We start from the raw sequence: 19,628 nt of genomic DNA, 5'->3' as shown, positions 1-19,628 counted from the left end.
GAATTACTGCGTAGACGCAACATTTCGAAGAATTTTTTTTAGAGTAAAAGGAATATGGACGTAAATTGATTGATACTAGCGCCTCGTGTCTAGTGGTATTAGCTCCTGAGCGTCCTCATAGGCTTGGACCTGCCTGGGAAAGAGGTCGATCAGAATTTATCCAAACTCGGGGACCTGGGGTGGATTGGAGTAAAACAGAAATATACACTAATCTAATAACCGACAGTTGGTCAGTCACTCACGTGCAGCCGTACCAATCGAAACCCAGTGGTGAGTGAACACTGTTACATGGCCACAAGTACGTCCCGGAGACCTTCGCGATCATCACCGTACAGGGAAAGATGGTAAAAATATAAATTTTTGCACCTTCCTCTAAGGTTTAATCCTCTAAGGCTTTTACCAGTCGCCCTGGATCCGAGCGACTCTGCCACCCAGTGTACCTAAGATTGGTCACTCGGTGGAATTAGAGGAATCAAGGATGGTCGAAGGCTAGAAACATTTCAATGAAAATTCTCAATCCTTGAGGATTTGGCTTTCATTGCGATATAATTGTCTGTTAGTTTTCCCGTGAACCAAATTTGTAAAATTTACGAAAGACAACACGAAGGAAACTGACCACATACAAGTTGAGTGTCATGCAATCAAGTTGTTTAGATGTTCATACGAATTGTGTGTAACTCATGAGCATGGTGGGCAGCCAGATTCAGTATTCAACAAAACGTAAAACAACGCAAGATTTAATTCTCAACGCTACGATAAAAGTTTACAGTGTTAAGATATAAAGCTATATTTCGATTGCACGTGCATTTTTGATGTGTACATAGCGCCCTAAAATGGAAAAATCATTATATGCCGTCGTTTATTGAAAATACTCCGCCACAGAAAAAATCTTCGAGCCTGAGAATAGCTGCGATTTGGAACAACACTACTTGTTGCATGATCAAAACTAAACACAAATATCAATTTAAGAGTTCTTCAACTTCCTCCTACTTTCTGTGCAGGAACACTGCCTTGGGCTTGTGCTAAGAGAGGTGAACAGAGCTAGAGGCCAAACTAAATCTAAAAAAACGCATTATTGAACTTGGAAGTGTTGCAACAATTCTTGGAATATAATTCCTTTTCTATCTCAAGTCTTTTAAATCGAGCACATAGTGAGAACAACTTAGTTTGGACTTGGTGAGCGGCTTTGTCCACCCTGTTCTTCTTCTTTATCGCTGAACTCTGCTGCTGGAGAGCCTGAGCGTGACCGTGAAGCTGCTGATCGTGCGGGAGATGGCGAGCGTGATCTCGAGCGAGATCGTGATCGCTCTCGTTCTTTCTCTCTTTTGCTGTCACGGTGACTGTCTCGGCTTCTTTCGCTACGGCTGCTGCGTTCACGGCGTTTGGGAGAACGTGATTTAGAACGGGAGTGAGATCGACGGCGACGACGTCTGAAGAAAAGAAACAATCATGAATGTGATCATGAACTGTACTAATACTGGAAATTTTGGAACGAATCGTCTGCTTAGAACTACATCTAAAAACTCCAAGGACGTGGAAAGATGTCGGTCTTCCGTCTTATTTTTACTCCCATTGTAACAGCACAACTTCTAGAACAAAATATTTTAATCCTTCTGAGGATGCATCCACTCGCTAGGTTTTCCCAGCGAGAGAAGAATTGAAACGCTTGAACGAACACAAAACAGGAGTCGATATGTACGCCAGCTGGGTTAGGTGCGATGAGGAGCAACTGCAGTCACATGCTAACACATACAAAAAACTAAGGGACTAAAGACGGTACTTTAGGGGACTTAGTGGCTACACAGACGCATGTTTCTTAGCTTTGAAATAACAAAAACTCACCTTGGACTGCGACTGCGGGAGCGACGACTGAAAAAAAAAAATTCAAAATCTACTAATGATCTAAAAAGGAGAATTCCATTACATGTAATTAAATCAGAGTTTAGTGGGCCAAAACACCAACTACAATCAAACTCAGTAGGGTCAAACTAAAACAAACTAAACAGCAAATCAAATTTGGTGTTGACAGTAAAATGGAATTGCCATGGTTCCATTGCATTACTCACTGGAGTAGGTCACTTGAAAAGAAACCTTTCAAAATCCTCCACACAAATCAGATGGCAATCTAATGGGGCTTGAATTATGAACACTTTCACAAGTATGAGCTACTTCTCATGTACATCCTTTGAATCTTAGAACTTCCTTGCACTATTGACCTCTAATGTGATGGTCTGTATTTTTCATATTGGTTTGGGTTTTAAGACACCCAATCATGAGGTACTCTAACTTTGTTAGTAGAGATTAAAAGCAATGTTTCACCTATAAGAATCATCCTGATAATCTCTCCTGCTGCTGTAACCACCACCACCACCACCATAGGCTTCCCTTTTTTCTTTGCCGCGCATCTGTTGTGGGGCTAAACAAAAGAAATAATTTGCAGTTAGATCATATTGAGAGCAGGTGAAAATGCAATAAAACAGAAGACTCAGACTCAAGTCACAAAATCCATACCAGTTAAGGTATAAATGCCCAATTACAAGGATAAAACTATAAAATGCATCTTTAAAGAAAAGAGATTGGTTTCTTGCATTGCAATGACGAAGTTAAGAGGAATTAAAATATTTACACAACTAAGGGTGGCTCTGCTTATTTAATTATTTGAGCCTCAAGTGCTAAACATCAAAAAATTGGACATGACAGCAAAGTGATCTTGTTTGATTTCTAGTTCATTCTCTATCTGTTAAAAAACTTTACAGAACTCAGTGCTTGTCCGTGAAAACATTGGGGAGGAGAGGTGCCACTATGCATAGGAGTTTATTTTCAATTCTGACTGACAAGTGAGAGGCTTTTGAAAAAAGGCTGGCTTCAGGTGAGGTGTTAATTCCAAAAGTATCAAAGCTTTAACTTATTTTGATGTTGAATGGGTTTATGTCTCATAAAGTGCCTTACTCTTTCTGTCTCCTTCTGCAAACTGAACTTCCAGTTCTCTTCCAAGCAAAACAACCCTGTCCAAGTAGTAATGGGCATCTTCTGCATCACGGATATCTTCAAATGTATCATTAGTTAAGGCTTGATTTCCCCTTTTCCAAGCTTGACCTGGACCAGAAGCTTGAAGGTGCTGTCACCACTGAAGTACACTTGAACACAATGATACTTTATGCTGATACGTCACACTCTTTAATTACCTTCCCTTGCATTTCTGGAGCAGATTTGACAATAGCATAAAACATGCCACACTCAAATGACCCTAAGTAATGCTTTACATATGATTGTAAGCAAAGTTACTTGTGATACATTTCTTCCACATTTCTAACAAGGCTAAACTCTATTCTGATTTTCCCACCAACATATTCATTTAGAGCAATTTCTCACTGATTTTCAAAAGTTAATCTGGATTGATTTGGTTTGGTTCACTTCATCATGTGATTGGTCCAGAAAACTTATGCCACCCTCTCCACCATTGAGATTCAAAATTAAAACCAATTGCAACTAGTTGACCAATGTTTTTCCAACTTTGAATAGTTTGCTGGTTTCTTCTTTGCATTCTCGTTGGCTTTTGTGATAATTTCCTTTACTGTGATTAATTATTAGTTATGATTCATTATTTTGATTTTACAATACTCTATTAAGGTGTCATAGCAGGTTGACTAATGCTGTTAAGGGCATTTTGCTATTAAGCAGGTAGTTTGAAAGAAAATTCCGACCTTTACATTCCTGAAGGCTAAATACAATCACATCTTGAGAAAATGAAACTCTTCAAAAGTTAATATCAGAGGAACGTTAAAGGAAAAAGCCACAAAATCTTTTACAAGCAATGCTAGCTAGATAAAGGCCCTCCAAGGGGTAGTTGTGTCACCATGTTGCACCTATTTTTGCTTTCTATTTGAACAAAGGTCACTTTTCCTTGGCATATCTCTTGTTCCGGCAGAATAACATAGCTAATTGTTTGATATCAAGTGAAGCGTTTGCTACCCCTCCTTTTCCAAGCTCCTTGTAATAAATACCTTATTCTAAGGGATATACCCTATCTAAAACAGACACTGAAGCTCCATATCACCATGAATTACTTACAGTATTTGTTGTTATTCTTTCGAAAACTTGGTACTTGATAACCGAAATGCCAGTCTTGATGAAAAATAATTGCTTGGAATGTCATTTTGTCGCCTTTCTTTGCACCTTGTTAAACTTTAAAGATTTTGATCATCAAACTCTCTGATACATTACTTAAAGACTTGTCTGTGTACCAAGCTTGCAAGTCCGACAAATTTGAACTTTCTAGGCGCCTTTTATCTGTGGTTGAAAAGGAAACCATCATGATGACTCTGTTTGCCTTTCAATTGCCCTGCACCTTGTGCAACACACTTTGATCAGCAGGCCAACCACATTCTTTCTTTTGACTTGACTTTAAGATTCTTTTACATGCCTACACCTTTTCTTTGTTGTTGCTGATGATCTTTTATACTTGGTAGCACTACTACTTAATTCCTGAAAAAAATTTTAAGCTTTAGAATGGACAGGAGTTTCTGGATACGATAAAAACAGCAATGGTGATGGCAAGTTAATGCTTGGTTCTAATACTTACATCTAAAAATTTCATTCTTTGCAGAATTGGCTCCACTTTTAACACCACTGCTCTTAACTCGACAAGCCCTTGAAACCTTTCTTTGCCTTTTTCGCGCCTGGGCTAGCCGTAGCTTGACAATTTACTCTTTTTAACTTCATCTTTTGAATAATCATATCTCTTTGCTTTGTCTTTACAAGCTTTCATTCCTGTTACTTGGACTTTTTACTTTCGTTCCCACTTTGGATTAGCTTGGGCTTTAAAATCTTTACCGATTTAGCAGACTTTTTCTTGAGGACTTTCGCTTTCGTTCTCTCTCTAGTCCTGACTACCAAAAGTACAATGAGATAATTCAGTTATTACGAATAATACCAAAGAAACTCAGAGATAGAAAGAAACTTGACGAATAACAAGTCACAACATACAGAAAAGGATATTGTACGTAGGCAAAGCCTCGAGACTCCCTCGTGTAGTAATCTAGGGGAATGTACACGTCGGTAATGCGTCCATACTTCCCGAACATACGTCGAAGGTCTTCGGGTCTGTGAAAAGAAATCCATAGCGTTACGTGGATTTCAAAAAGAATAGAGGTTATACTGTGTCTCTTGTGAGTCTTACCTCGTATCATGGTGTAAATTTCTCACGTAAAGTGAACTGTTTGGCGGTCTTGAGTAACGACTCGACATTTTGCGAACTGAAATCCACGCTACAAAGCTAAATTATGGGATGGTGTTAAAGACATCTGCGCTATTTTCGGTCATCGGTCTCGCTCACTAACCTAATTTGGCTTCGGTCACCTTATTTGGAAAGCAAGCTTCTTTTCGTCGCTTGGCGCGAAATTCATTTCACAAAGCGCCTAAACTCTCGACTGACTTACAACCACTTTTTCAGTGAATCGATGTTCAAGAAATAATTAGTCCCTTAAACAATATGGACGCAAAGTCTCCTACATTCCAGCAAAACAAGAAATCGCGTCCTGACAGCAGAGAAAGTGAACGAAGTTCGAGAGATTCTCGTGAAATGTACAGGTCAGGGAACTTCCGAAAGACACAGAAGCGTGACAATCACAGGTATTCTTTTTAATCTTTCCTTGCTTTATTCCAGTTTGCTTGATTCGTTGATCGACAGGTTTAAAATAAGAACGTAATTATAAGGTTTTATTGAGCGATACGACTCAGATAATTTCAAGATCGTAAGTATTATGAGTCTAACTGTTCTAAGGATTTCCCGCCATAATAGAATAGGGTAGATTTCTGTGTGAGATGATGTTTTGCTTCGCGATGTGCGAACCAGATTAAAGACCAAAATCAACCTGACTTGTTCTATTTAAACTTTCATCATTTCCATTTCACGCTCTCACGATGTTGCTGATTATACTTAAACCGCAATGCAAGGCATACATAAATATTCGCTTTAAACACACCTGTGTAAACGGAGGATCGATGGCGTTCTCAAATTTAGTAGAAGGGTGTTATGAATAAGATATGCACGCGTTTATAGAAATCCTTTTATTTCGAAAGGAGAAGGAGGGAAATACCAGAGAGTCAGTGCATATCACTGTTTCCTTCGGTCAAGAACAACTCTGATGAAAACATCTCGGATGTAAACACCCCTCAAAACGAAAGAAATAAATGGGCTAAAACTGCAAGCAGCAAACAGACACCCCCCAACAGATCACATCTTAAAATTCAGGACCTCTCCAAAGAATTCCCTCCTCTTGGAGTTTCGAGGTAAATATTCATGTTATCCGTTTTTGTACCAATCAATGGTGTTTAAGGCAGTGTTCACACTTGGTGCCCGGGCACCGTGCCCGGGTTCTATTCTACGCCGGGCACCAATGTGAACACACCTTTTTTCCTGGTACCCACGCCAGAACTCGGGCACGGTGCCGGTGCCTGAGTACAAGGTCTCGACCTTGTACTCGGGCACTAAACTGGGCACTGAGTCCTTGTGTGAACACATTTTTCGTTGGTGCCCTGACACTTTACCCACAAACCACTTGTTTTCGTACCCACAATCCCTTGTCCCACTCGAGATTTCAATAGTGAGCGTGTGCTCTGTTTATTGAATGCAAACATATCTTCAGACTGGGTACCGTGTGTCTGAACACAGCACCATTTTGTGCCGGTACCCGGGTACTAGTGCTCGGGCACCAAGTGTGAACACTGCCTAAGTCTTCATACTGGCCCTCTGTGAGATAACAAAGGGCAGTTTTGCTTCTCTTTGAAGGTAGAATGCGATTCTATGCCAAAATTTTGTAAAGATTTCCTGATGGTTTTCTGAAATTCATTTATATGCCAGGGTTGAGAGAAATACTGTAATGTTTATAAACACACAGCATAGTGATGTAGACCCTGGCCGAGGCTCAAATTTGGACCTCTTGATCAGAAAAATAGAACGTTAACAACTAAGAGATAAGTGATCCAAGATCACCTGCTTTATAGAGCTATTTTCAATTAAGTATCAAAAAAAACCAAGTCAACCCAAGTGACCAATCAGAACCAAGGTTAACATTATCACTAGCCAATGAGAACTGAAAGTGTTGGAGCACTGGAAAATGCAAATGAATTAGTTCCAATTATTTTAAGATTTGCATAAGATTGGTCAAGAGGATGGCAGAAGTTTTCTAGACCAATTACAGAGCAAGGTTAAGTAAAACCAAAACATTATCCTAGTTTACTCTGGAAACTCAATTGAGAATTGCTCTAACACATTGAAGAAGCTTATGAATGATAACTCTGAGCAAATTCACCAAGTGATGAACTTGTATCACCAATGCAGATCTGGATTGCTTCCAAAAGAATTCACCTTCTAAGTACATGAATGAGTTTGTAATACTGAAAGTACTATGTAAATAATTATCCTTCAGTTATACTCCTGAGTTGACAAAGGACTGGGGAAGTATAGTTGATGAAGAGGAAGAAGGGAAAAGAGACCCAGTGAAAAAGAGAACAAATTTAAGGTATGTTTTTTTTTTTTTTTTTTTTTTTTTTTTAAATTAAACAAATTGATTCAACTCACCTGTAAAGTAATTGTGGGTAATTTTATAGGAATAATACCTTTCACAGTGCAACCATGTTTTAATAAAAGCACCCTGGGTCTGAATATGTAAATGTTGAGGCTCTAACTCGCTGTGGGGCACTAATAATTGGCTGTAATAGTAAGGTTGTGGACCAGTTGCTCAGGAAATTACAATGAAGAAGACACTCCATGAGCAGGCGACGACATTTTTTACCCACCCTTTCCCCCACAAATCACAGCAGGAATAAGCTGCCTCTAAAATATGCTATGAAAATGTTTTTTGTTGTTAATGATGACCACAATGGTCAACTTTTGTTGAAAAAAGGTGAATAAAGGAAAAGAGTCTTACCCTTCGTGCTGTCAAGTTACTGAGCTCTTCTTTTGCCATGCCACAAAAAAAATGCACAACGTACAGTGTGAGTGATAGGTAAATGCCAAATGATGACAGCGAAGTGCAGGAGACATGGAAATGTGACTTTGCCTTCTCATAAGTTCATTCATCTTTCTCTTCCATTGTGTGTGTGTGTGTGTGTGTTTGCTCCTCCGTACTTATCCAGTCATTTATCATCACCACATCACTGCAATAACTGTCTGATCTTTTAACATTTGTGAGCCACAGCACTTGTCCATTGTGTTGCTAACCACTGAACAGGCAGACATTAACTTAGCTGTTCTTGAGAGACTAGTAAGATTCTTCAAGAATTAAATCTTGCTTTCATAAGAACATCACATTTGGCAGAATGTCACATTTAACCATGAGATGATCACAAACAATTGCTGGCTGATGGCTAAGAAGCAAAGCTTCACAAATTTTAGACTTCTTTAGACCCATCACCCAAAACTAATGTATTACTTCAAATAATTGAGATATTCCTCAAAGATGAGGGTGTAAAATTAAAAAATTTTCTGATGAAGAAATCTATGACAAATAGAGTAAAGGTTTTCAGGATCTTATTTTTCTGTTCAACTTTTCTTGGGCAATGTACATTTTTTTCCTCTGGAGACAGTCATTTCTTTTAATTTTTTTTTAATTGTTTAGGCCTTCAGAGAAGCCAAACAGTGTAGAAAAACTTTACCAATGACAAGGAAATATTCCACCAGAATTAGAAATGTGTGATATAGTAAAAATTCTGGCTTAGAACTTGTATTATTATGCGTCAGTTATTGGTATCCAAGACAGATGTATTCAACACTTAAATATCATTATCTAGTGCATCATAAAATGCTTTCTGGAGAACTTAACTGTACTAAGCAAAATTAATTGAAACTTGCAGATTTAAAAGAAAACTGCTGCTCTCAGAGTCTAGGGATGAAAATTTAAAATCTCTAAGCCAGAAACCTGTCTTGACTGATCCACATAAACTGCTCCAAAGACAAAAACAAATTGACATTGGAAAGAACACCTTGTCCTATGGACGTTACACAGCTGCAGTGCCAAGGTAATTACTAGCATGCAATGGTAGTCTTACCATCCTCCACAATGTTGAGAAAGGCTGTTTTTGTAACTGTTGTAAGTATATAGTGGAGCTTATGTAGCCCCATAATTGTACAAAATAGTGGTAACCCATCAAGCCGAACAAATTTGGATGTATGACCATATGACTGTACGACTGATCATACAAGGTGCTACTTTTAGCATGTGCGGCCAACTGTACCATGGGCATTGTCTTATGATCAATCCTCTACACGGACATGGAGAAGTTGTGAATGAAAATCCATTAATATTACCATGCACTTTTTCCATAGTAGGGGCTTTAGTTCTGTTGAAGAGACGTGCAGGAAAAAAAAATGCAAGCTCCGCTTTTAGGCTTGCCTAAATCTATATATTATCACTTGTTGAACTAATACCCTTAGAGATTAATTCAATTACTATTCTATTACAGCTGAGATCACCAGAAAAATGGCCAACGTAATTAAACTTGAATTTTTGTAAGTTTACACTTAGCAAAAATGATAAGTCTCTTATGTGCACTTCCTATTGAATAAAACTTTCAGAGAACAACGGACGAAAGAAGACCCCAATACACCAGACAAATTTCAAATATGCAGCACTCGATCTTGGGTTGGTCAGGTGAAGCTTTGGCGTCGAAAACTTCACATCTGGGACCCACCATCTGAAGGAAAAGAGGATTTGTTCTCTTTGTCTTCACAGAGGTAGGGACACACATTTAGTAGGCAAAGAGTGGTTTGAAGCATTACTCTCATCAACCCCTTAACTTTCAGAAGGGATCAACATACAATTTCTCCTTGTAATATCCATACATTATCCAAAAAACAGGAAATGAGAATACTCAAACTTTTTAGGAAGACATGTTCTTGATTTAACACAAATTCATGTTACTAATTTACATGTAAAAGTGTCATAGCTAGGAGGGAGAATTAACAATTAGCTCTTGAGAGTTTAAGGGTTGACTAAAGGAGAGCTGTCTGTATGGAATTGATTCTTTTGAACCAATGTACATGTGACCAAAATGTTTTGTGATTACAGTAAGTATTCTTCAAGTAATCAACATTTAACATTGCTAGTTTTTGTCATTGAGTGTTAATTATTGGTTGAAAATGTTTTAATTCAACAGCAGTATTCAGTCATTCCCTTGTGAGGGTAAGATGGAAGTGGATAGTTATAATGGTGATGCTGATGATGACATGATGTCAACATCCACCCCAAGTAGTATTGATGATGTGTTTGGTGACTTTGATCTTGATGCCTGTTTGATGAATGATGGCTTGCCATTATAATTTTGAGAATATACCTATTCCATTTTTCATTTAAGAAATTTTTTAGACTCAAGATTTTAAGTAATTAGTGTTAAAAGAACTTTGAGATTTGCATAGATTTCAAAAGGCATGGGTCAAACTTTTATTCAGTTCTGATAGGTTTATACAAATTTCTCAAATGAACTGTTTCAAAAGTTTTAAAAAACTATTGCAAAGTTCAAACTGTGGTTTATGATTTGACCTGTTTTAGATAAGTTGAATTTCAGATTTTATTTATTAGAGAAGTTCAGCCTTTTTGGCCTTTTGGTAGCATTTCTGATGTGAAAAAACCAAGGCCACTCTTACTCCTCTGCTGAAAGAAAAATATTCATGTATGTACTAGAAATTTTGATGGAGCACTTAAATAAAGTGATTGACTTGTAAACCCATAATGTTAACTGTAATAACTTAAATACAATCATTGAATGGGTTGGGGAATACTCATGTAGTGTACTTGGAGATATTTTTTTTCTTTTCTGGTAACTGATCATGAAATTAACAATAAAACTTTAGGAGGAAATTATATTTTTTGCTTATTTTTTATCCAGGTAAATTATAGTTCTAAACTTCTTTACTTGTGTATTGATTTCCATTGAGCCTTTTTCTCAAATACAGAAACCTATATTTCAACTAACATATTTTTAATCCTTTTATTCATAAAATCTAATTGTTAATTCTATCCTCTAACTTCTACACATTTCCTTGTATATTGGTTACAAGAATGTGATGTTAGATCAAGATAACTTCAACCCCATAAGTTTGAACAGTCTTATTACTGTTTGCCTGGGTAATGTTGGATATTATATCGGCAAGTTAAACGTTAATCACTTCAAGAAATTAAAGGTTAAAATATATTTAATTTTCTTAGATGGAGGTTTTCAAAAGTAAGAAATAATGACAGCAATAGATGCAATGTACTACACAATTACCTGAATAATTGTTGTAATTTGGATTACTCATTGCAGAGAGACACCATTATTACTGTTATTCCCTTTGCACTGTACTGTCATCACATTGTTTAACGCCTGTTTTCATCATTGATGCCAGCTTTTGGCAAAAGGAATCAAACAAGATAAAATAATTCATCTCACAACTTGTCATAAAAGTTATCTTTATTTGTTATTGCTGTTTCATGTACATTGACCTTTCATGGCTGCCATTTTTCAAATTCCTTTTAATAAAATCAGTAATGCAACTTTTGCTCAGTATATTTCTCTCAACTTTTGTTTACTTTCACAGCCACATTCATCCCCATGCACATGGTAACTTATACTTTTTTGTACAAAACAGCAGGATATATCTATATGTATGTGACATTACTTTATAAAAATTATTTTTCCCACTTTTAGTTTTCATACCTAGCATGTCTTACTCAATGGCCATTCTTTATTTACAAATTGCTTTGGTATGAGAGGGTTTCTGTTTTGAAACAGAATGAGCAAAGTACAATTCTCTGTTTATCACAGGTAACAAAATAATATGAGATAGTAAAATGTTCGTATTTTGGGAAGGTAAATAGGTGTTGCTCCATTTAAAGTAACTCTTTAGAACACTAAAAATACAAAACAATTTCACTGAGGCTAATTATGATAGAGGTCAGATAAATTACACTCAAAACTTTGAGATTTACTTAGGCTGAGGTCAAAATTTAACTAGACTTAAGGTGCAAGCTTTAAAAGCAAATTTTAATTCTCACAGTGCCCAGGCAACCACGCATAGCAAGAACTTGAATAGTAACAAGCCATCTGTTGACATGTCTTTGCCTACTAGCCAAAGTAATGAAAAGTGAGACAGCATTTCCAATGTGTTGCCTGGAAACTTCATGCAAGTCAGAGAAAAAGAGAGGTTAAGATGTGTATGTTCATTAAGTACAATACTTCTTCCAGCATTATGCTCAATGGTCACAATCAAGCCCAATTAATTTATCTGACCTTGGTTTTAATATCTTTTGTGTAATACGAAAGTTGTGCAAGTTTTCTATTCCATCGAAATTGTAATGAGATACCTTACCATGATTAAAAACCAAAAAAATGAACTGTTCTCTTCAAAACTACTTAAATGGAACAACAGGTGAACCATGGACTTCATTTACCAAAATGAATACATGCAAGCAGAGAAGAGAAAACCCACCTATACTCAATTGATCTGAAAAGTTCCTAAATCCAAAAAACAGAATTGCTAATTCTCATAAGGAAAAATAGGTTTCTCAATATACTCCTTAGGACAGAGAAATTCTTAGATCTTTAAGGTCAAGAGATTGAAAACAAAAACTGTTTCATCACTTCTTAGCAGCATCAAGCTAACACATAGTTTTTACCAATCTGCATTTCCACTGACATGTTCAAAATATGGGTCACAAAGCCATGTATTTGGCAGTAAGAGATATGACTGACCTGTGTAGTTTCAATTCAAAAATGAAAGTATTGACTATGTTGCATAAAGCAAGAAAAATTTCCAGATAAAATTCCTTTTCGTTCTGCACCAACAAATTTCAATGTTTTGCATAAATGCTTCACTTTTTCTCAGATGACTTTCTCCCTAGAATTTAAAGGGTTGGAGTATTCCATAAGCTAAAAATAAATTGTTTTATTTCCTTGTATTGGTATAAAGGGCTCAACATCATGATAGCCACAATGTTTACAACTGTTCCTATGTCAGCATAAGCTGGTTATCTCAATTTTGTCTCAACACTTCCAAATATATAGCATAAGTCTGCATTATTGCACCTTTCATTCATGGAACACATTGCGGTTACATAGCAATTAAGATTTTATAGCTTTTTACAATTGAAGGCCTTTCAATGTTAAGCCATCTTTCTTGACCCCAAATTTTATTGCAGCTGCTACCTCTTTTGTTCTTCATTAAGGGTACATCTCCCTTAAATCCATTTTTCAACTCTTCACTTTAATCTGTATTGACATTAACCTCTGCTCGGCAAATGGGACATGTTCTGTTTGACTACAAAATAAATACAAATAAATTCAATAATCATATTATCAGCTATCAACCTAAATGGATGAAAAAATTTTAAGATGCACAGTCTAACCATTACTTAATGTTCTTTTTATTCATTGTTTAATAATATTTACAGTCATACAATTCCAACTAACTACAGATTACTCGTGGTCTGCTTTAGACACCTTTAAAAGGGGTGGGAAGTCACTTCCTCAAGTTAAATTAGACAGGTGTTATCCCTTTTTTCCCCTTATTGTTTAAAGCAAACTAAAATATTTCTCAACTGTTTTGCTACAAATAAAGATTGGTCAAATCCTGCTCCATGATTCAATTCAATACCATAGTTAATATTGCTTTAATTGATTTGCTTTATAAGTAAAATTCAAAGTCAATTAATTTTTTATATTTCAAAATTTCAAGTAACTTGCAATCTTTCAATCCATCAATCCATCTGATGAAAAGAATTACCACAAATGTTACTTGCATGAAATTTAAAACCCTGGCCCAAAACCTTGAAATAGACCTTAATTTATAATCCTTGGAAATCAAAACTGCTCTTACCTTGAGCCATTTGTCAATACATCTTGTGTGATACTCATGCAAACAAGGCAATACTCTGACAAGCTGTTTCTCTTCGAAGTCTACCAAGCAAACCACGCATCGTTTTTCCTCAGCTTCTTCCTTTGCTCCTGCTGTTACACGGTATGTGGGAAGCTGATCGATTTCAACACGTGACAATCCTTTAGGTTTTACCTCTCCCATTTGCTCTGCAAAGTTAAGGAGGGTCTGCAAGAAATGTAAAGAAATTTTAACAATCATGAAGAAGCACTTAATAGCTGGCAGTTTCCTCTTAAATTAAAACTTACCTCATAGTTTTCACGTGGATGAAGTTCTTCTTCCCATGCAGCAGGAGTTGGCTGTGTTGCTAACTGCTGTATGGACATCACAGATATTAAATGATAGAGTAAATCAGGGTATGGATGTACACCAGAGTGCACAGGAGGAGGGGGTGGTGGTGGAGGTGTGCGGTGAGCACGCCGGGAAGGCCAACCTGGATGAGATGTGTTGTTGTGGTGCCATCTTCGGTAGTGTCTGTAGTGCTAATAGAGACAAGAACAAAAATGGATGTCTTAGACCTGATTCACAAATTCCACAACTGAATATATGGTCTCTTTATTTATAGAAGGGATGGAGATGTGGTAATCCTGGAGTAAGATATAAAATAACACACTACTCAGGGCCCTTCCTATTTTATTGATTACTTATTTTAATACACTACAAAACTCACTATATCCTTGAAGATTGGAAACTTCACAGAACTGATGAAAAGAACGCAGTTCCATATGTTGGGTTAAAATGATATCTTACCATACTTCCAGGTGTAGGGTATGGGTGGTATGCCTGTGGCTGTGGAACTTGGTAAGGAGGCTGCACGATATGATGATGGTGGTGGTGGTGATGGTGGTGATAATGATGATGATGGTGTGTACTAACTCCATTACTTCCTCTGCCATCAACATCCATCTGAAAAATCGGCAGAATAAAAAATGAAAAACTAATACTACTAATACTATTAATCCTACATACAACTAATTCTAGTTTAGGTTGTTTTCCTTTTTAAAGTTTCCTATTGGTACCTATCTGTGACATGGCTGGCTACAACAATTTGGTGTAAACTTCTAAGAAGATTACTTACTGGAGAATGGTGAGGTTGAATGTATGTTGGCGCTGCAACAGGGACACCTGCAACTAGCAAAGAGTTTGGTAGGCTTGTTACTGGTACTGCTCTGACATGATCAGGTATTTGATCCACATCGATGAGAACTGGTGGTCCAGAATGGGGTGGGTGATGTTGTAAAGGAACTGTAGATCCCATACTGAGAGGGCAGAAATTGTTGTTTGTTGATGGATGGAAAAATCTATTGTGTGAAGAGTGATGGTGTTGCTGCTGCTGCTGCTGTTGCTGATGAAGAAAGGGGCAGCTATGACTTGATGAACTCCTAAAACACAAAATTACTTCTAAATCAGAATATTAAATAAGTTGACAGATGCAGGTAAAGCAACATAAGATAGACCCTGACTGACTCAAAATAATTTTCATCATATCACACATATAACACAATAAATATAGCATTTTATTAACTTGGGCTTGAGTTGTTGTAAAATAGAGTACTCACCCATGACTTTCTGAGGGTGGATGACCAGGCAGATTATTAACTCTGTGAAAGGCTGAGGAATGATGAGGATGAGCTGGATAAGGAGGCATATGCCTCAATGGCTGATGTGCCATAGTTGTTAAAGAGCCTTCACTTGTGAGATCAATGACTTGTGGGCTACGACTTGACTTAATATCACTCTAAGAGGAAATTTAAAAAACCATCAGAAGAATTCATGGCTATGTAAGAATAAGAATCATGTGAGCTTCACCTAATGAGCACAGTAAGGTTTACCAGGAGTCTGGCACTGCCACATGAGCACTAAATGCAAGCTTCTTACAAAGTCTGCAAGAATTGATGGGGTGGGTGAAGCAAGCCAGTGTGGGGTGTGCAAGGGTTCTGGCATAAAATTGAGCCTCCAAGGACACTAGCAGCCCCACTAAGAGACAATTCATTGTATTTTCTTGTTCATGTTTTAGATAAACAACATCTTTTCCTTATATCAGTAGTTTTTAAGGAGTTTCAAGAATATATTTAATGTTCAGATTACCAGTGGTCATGTTAGCATAGAGCTGAAACATGGTCTAGAGTGTTGTTTGTAGAATGGTGTAAACTGAACTAAATCCAGGTTTTGTCAGTTATGGTTACAAGGTCAAGACTCTTAAGTGCACTAGGATGTGAGCTTAATGATCAGTAAGTGCCAAAAAATTATTTTGGGTAGGGGTACATAAATATAACTACCTTGATGAAAGTACTACAAGAAGTTCCAGGATGCTCTAATGGAGAAAGTGGTTGCAAGCTGGGAATCAATTCTCTGGCCATATCATAACCAACCTTTGATGGAAAAAAAAATTGCTAAAGCTTTCCACCATCATGTTCAGCAATGGAACTTATTCTTCATGGTAAAATAAATTAAATTTATTCAGTTATTTACCATCAGCTATCTCAAGCTTCCACTCTCAAGCATTGTTCTCTACTGGTCTGGGTAATTAAAACTAACAAAATTCTACACTTCTATCATAGATTACATCAGAAATAATAGCTTTTCATATTGGGGAATTATTATCTTCCAGCTGAACATGGAAACCATAACCATTTTCACAATATTACAAGATGCTGACAGCAAAATAAATACACCTAAACAATTTTAACAATAGCCTCACAGCAATGTATCCCACTCTTGTGTCCACCACCACCCTTAATGTCGCCATTATTATCAGACCCATTTATATCACTACTGCCAGACCCAGGTAAAAAGGCAGCCAAGATTAACCACCAATCCCATCTGGAATCCCAGGTAGAGGATCCAACCACCTGTTTTTACCTGGGATATCACAGAGAGATTGGTCAAGCACATTGAAATGCTGCAAGCTGCAAAGATGCCTCTTTCCTTTACTTCTATGTTGATTCACATCCACAAAAACTCACTTTCATATAATTACAAGAAATTATGTTGTACACAGATTCTTCAGAGTAATAGTGATATAGACCTATTGTATGAAAAGAACCACAGCTCTGGATTCACAAGATGTTTTTGGGTACCATTCTAAAGAAAATAATTGCAAACACCAAACTTACTACAGAGCTGCAAAAAAAGATACAACCAAAATCTTTCCCAACAACAACAACAACAACAAAAAAAAAAAAGAAAAATTGTGCATTGTCAGAGTTGCATAGCTGACACTTTGATATATAAGATGAATCACAGAGTAGAAAGCATTATGAAGAACAAAAAAAAAGTAATAAAGAGTGGGAAAGTGTAAAGGGCATTCATTTCTTAGAGCAAACCCCATGGCTGTAATCTGTCTAAGTGGAACCGCAGACAAAAAACTGAAACGTGATAGGTTGATGTAACCACAAACTAAAAGAATCTGGGGCCAAAAAAATCTAGTACATATTTTTCCGTCTCAGACAAACTACAGGAATGAATTCAACTCACTCATTTGTGAAAAAGCTGGGTTTTAGTGAAGCTCCCAAGCAATCTTCTATAGTAACAGATAAGATTCGAATTTTTCGTTATGATATTTGCCGACAGGTCTCATTGCCGAGGGAGTTCGTTCTTCTTTTGATTTTGCCGCTAATTTGCCGATGTTGCGACCAGGCGTGACGAATGCGCGTTCGCACGATACTATTCGAATCTTCAACCAACGATTCGCATAAAACATCGTTTTTTGGAATAACAAAATAACAGGGGAAGGATATTTAGCTTCAAAACTTCACAATAAACGCGTAACGTCTCAAATAAGCGATATTGTCAGAACAAAAATGATTAAACCACAACGTCATCTCAAACAATTCCTTTTGACCTCTAATTTATGCATGAAAGACGACAGCATGAAACGCTCCCCGCAAGGAAACTTTTGGACTAAAAAAATAGTTCATGCATTAGCGCAAATCTTGATCCTGATGGAAATAAATTTATTAAACCAAAAATCAAAAAAAATAATATGAGGAACAAAGTTTACGAAGTGCAAGGAAAGCGACAAAGAAATGTACCTGTATCGACCCAGCTGAACACAGGAATACCGCAGAACATTTGCATATGGTTTTCCTCGGTAAAGCTTCGGCAGAACTGGAAAAACCAGACATCGTTGATTCACTCATTGGGGAACATTTGAATCACTACACTTCTTTTACTTTCCCGAATCAGTGCAAACAAATTAAAATATACCTGCTCTAAAGCACTCCCCTATGCCTTTCCTCGATAAATCTTCGCAAAATTGGCGTGTTTGAGCACCAACAATTTTGTAACAAACTTATCGTTCAGAAGTTCAGTCTCTGCACGATCGGAGTTGATCGAGCGGTGTTTCTTTTAAAGGTAACAGTTATAGGAACGGCAAAAGACAAAACTGCCGAGAGCAGGAAGCTTTTTCGCCTTCAACGAACTAGCTGTTACCTTGCCATCAGTTCCGTGACTGAGCTACTGTTCATTAACAACCCATGTTAGAGGAGAGTCTACGACTTGGCTGGTACAAGTTGAGCAAACTTTGGCAAACTTAAGACATAACCAATCAACTTATTCGCTGATCGATAGATAGAAACTAATATTCGCTACTGAACTAGTCGCCCTTGACGGCAAAACCCTACTGCTTTGCCTCGCGGGCGAACAAACATACAGTCAAAACGTGACTTTATTCCCTCCGGTGGAGGGAAAGAAACATAGTCGAAGCTTTGAAACAAACATCCGAGGAAATTCACAATCTTTCGCCTTCACTCACACGTAAACAAGTACAGCACATTTAACATTCTTCAAGATCACGATGCTCCTCGAATACGTTTGAAGATTAGAACCAAACCCACCTCTCGATACTGGGGTACGGTTAATTTGCTGTTCCTCACGAGGATCAAAGAATTGGTTCTCGAGCCGATGCGTTTCACCGTTTTTTATGTTTCCGAAACTTTGGCCCAATCGTTTTAACCTTTTTGTTGCCAGTCCTATTTCTGTAGAAAGTTCAAGGAATCTTGCGATATCCCTCTCAGCTGTTTCGGCCCAAAGGGTCGTTTCCTATTAACGAATCTCAGAAATAAAAACATTTCCGCTCAAAATTCGATCGATCGCTGTAGCAAGTTAACAGAAATAGGCAACCGGAATGTTAGTTTCAAAGGATTTATACGTAATTCCAGATCACCTATATCATTTAATTTATGGAGATGACATTCTACTACATTGCTTTAGAAAGCAATAACAACAGAACAACATATGGCTCATACCAAAAGGATCCTAAAATCCATCCGTGTAACCTACCTAAATGTTTGCTCTTCAGGTTCAGTTCTTAGTTTTCAGCCGAAGGTCGACGATTGAATTTACGATTTCCAGCTGAAATGATCGGGTCTTCTTCAATCACTGGCCCTGAAAAGTTTCAGATCGGAATGGAAAAGCGAGGAAAAGAATTTATATTTACGAGTATAAACTACTTCTTGCACATGGGTTTGCGGTTCTTTGTGAAATCGATCAATGGAAAACCTCCCCTAGTCTTTGTTGACATTTGACATCATAGTCAGTCATATTGTGACGTCACTTGACACTTCTCGAAGCCCCAGCCCACTGAATGCATAATCACTTGCATTCGATATTGTCCTTTCGATCGCAAACAAGCTACTATCACATCCGAACAAGTTTTCGTTGTGCTTGACGATCTTTATTCGGACCAAAAATTATTTATGACATTCTGATCCTT

General features: G+C 37.4%; 3 protein-coding genes across 7 annotated transcripts; 1 reads left to right on the top strand and 2 right to left on the bottom strand.

Moving 5' to 3' along the window:
• Nucleotides 1-721: 721 nt before the first annotated feature.
• On the bottom strand, nucleotides 722-5,278 carry LOC131788790 (serine/arginine-rich splicing factor 10). The gene is made up of 6 exons (XM_059105887.1): nucleotides 5,180-5,278; nucleotides 4,999-5,103; nucleotides 2,950-3,053; nucleotides 2,320-2,416; nucleotides 1,843-1,869; nucleotides 722-1,430 (listed from the first exon to the last, which is right to left on the bottom strand). Exons 1-6 carry the CDS (start codon nucleotides 5,245-5,247, stop codon nucleotides 1,163-1,165), a joined length of 669 nt encoding a protein of 222 aa, XP_058961870.1. The 5' UTR covers nucleotides 5,248-5,278; the 3' UTR covers nucleotides 722-1,162.
• Nucleotides 5,279-5,405: 127 nt separating this feature from the next.
• LOC131788734 (histone RNA hairpin-binding protein) lies at nucleotides 5,406-11,313 on the top strand. 2 transcript variants are annotated; one of them, XM_059105819.2, is made up of 6 exons: nucleotides 5,406-5,631; nucleotides 6,082-6,291; nucleotides 7,431-7,523; nucleotides 8,857-9,021; nucleotides 9,578-9,736; nucleotides 10,162-11,313. In XM_059105819.2, the coding sequence occupies exons 1-6, from the start codon at nucleotides 5,492-5,494 to the stop codon at nucleotides 10,319-10,321; spliced, it is 927 nt and encodes a 308-aa protein (XP_058961802.1). In that variant the 5' UTR covers nucleotides 5,406-5,491; the 3' UTR covers nucleotides 10,322-11,313. The 2 variants fall into 2 exon arrangements, with proteins under 2 accessions (XP_058961802.1, XP_058961800.1); XM_059105817.2 differs by having other exon boundaries at nucleotides 10,159-11,313.
• A 120-nt stretch (nucleotides 11,314-11,433) lies between these two features.
• Nucleotides 11,434-19,406, bottom strand: LOC131788733 (RING finger protein 44). 4 transcript variants are annotated; one of them, XM_066172828.1, is made up of 10 exons: nucleotides 19,196-19,406; nucleotides 18,751-18,967; nucleotides 17,947-18,022; nucleotides 16,192-16,284; nucleotides 15,472-15,650; nucleotides 14,991-15,294; nucleotides 14,663-14,818; nucleotides 14,161-14,394; nucleotides 13,856-14,080; nucleotides 11,434-13,297 (listed from the first exon to the last, which is right to left on the bottom strand). In XM_066172828.1, the coding sequence occupies exons 4-10, from the start codon at nucleotides 16,270-16,272 to the stop codon at nucleotides 13,244-13,246; spliced, it is 1,233 nt and encodes a 410-aa protein (XP_066028925.1). In that variant the 5' UTR covers nucleotides 16,273-16,284; nucleotides 17,947-18,022; nucleotides 18,751-18,967; nucleotides 19,196-19,406; the 3' UTR covers nucleotides 11,434-13,243. The 4 variants fall into 4 exon arrangements, with proteins under 4 accessions (XP_066028925.1, XP_066028929.1, XP_058961798.1 ...); XM_066172832.1 differs by lacking the exon at nucleotides 17,947-18,022; XM_059105815.2 differs by lacking the exon at nucleotides 18,751-18,967.
• Between the last annotated feature and the right edge of the window lie 222 nt (nucleotides 19,407-19,628).

This window comes from Pocillopora verrucosa, chromosome 1 (genome assembly GCF_036669915.1).
Source record: "Pocillopora verrucosa isolate sample1 chromosome 1, ASM3666991v2, whole genome shotgun sequence".
Lineage (NCBI taxonomy): Eukaryota > Metazoa > Cnidaria > Anthozoa > Scleractinia > Pocilloporidae > Pocillopora > Pocillopora verrucosa.
This window is presented reverse-complemented; position numbering and strand designations above follow the sequence as displayed.

Excerpts from the sequence above, each read along its gene's own strand:
- LOC131788790 (XM_059105887.1), bottom strand. The coding sequence starts at position 5,247 with ATGTCGAGTCGTTACTCAAGACCGCCAAACAGTTCACTTTACGTGAGA. Across the intron at positions 2,417-2,949 it reads TGCAGAAGGAGACAGAAAGA|CCCCACAACAGATGCGCGGC; the intron begins GTAAGGCACTTT and ends TCTTTTGTTTAG. Across the intron at positions 1,870-2,319 it reads TATCAGGATGATTCTTATAG|TCGTCGCTCCCGCAGTCGCA; the intron begins GTGAAACATTGC and ends TTTTTTTTTCAG.
- LOC131788733 (XM_066172828.1), bottom strand. The coding sequence starts at position 16,272 with ATGGCCAGAGAATTGATTCCCAGCTTGCAACCACTTTCTCCATTAGAG. Across the intron at positions 15,295-15,471 it reads CCACCCTCAGAAAGTCATGG|GAGTTCATCAAGTCATAGCT; the intron begins GTGAGTACTCTA and ends TTTGTGTTTTAG. Across the intron at positions 14,395-14,662 it reads ACCCTACACCTGGAAGTATG|CACTACAGACACTACCGAAG; the intron begins GTAAGATATCAT and ends TGTCTCTATTAG.
- LOC131788734 (XM_059105817.2), top strand. The coding sequence starts at position 5,492 with ATGGACGCAAAGTCTCCTACATTCCAGCAAAACAAGAAATCGCGTCCT. Across the intron at positions 6,292-7,430 it reads CCTCCTCTTGGAGTTTCGAG|TTATACTCCTGAGTTGACAA; the intron begins GTAAATATTCAT and ends ATTATCCTTCAG. Across the intron at positions 9,022-9,577 it reads TACACAGCTGCAGTGCCAAG|AGAACAACGGACGAAAGAAG; the intron begins GTAATTACTAGC and ends TAAAACTTTCAG.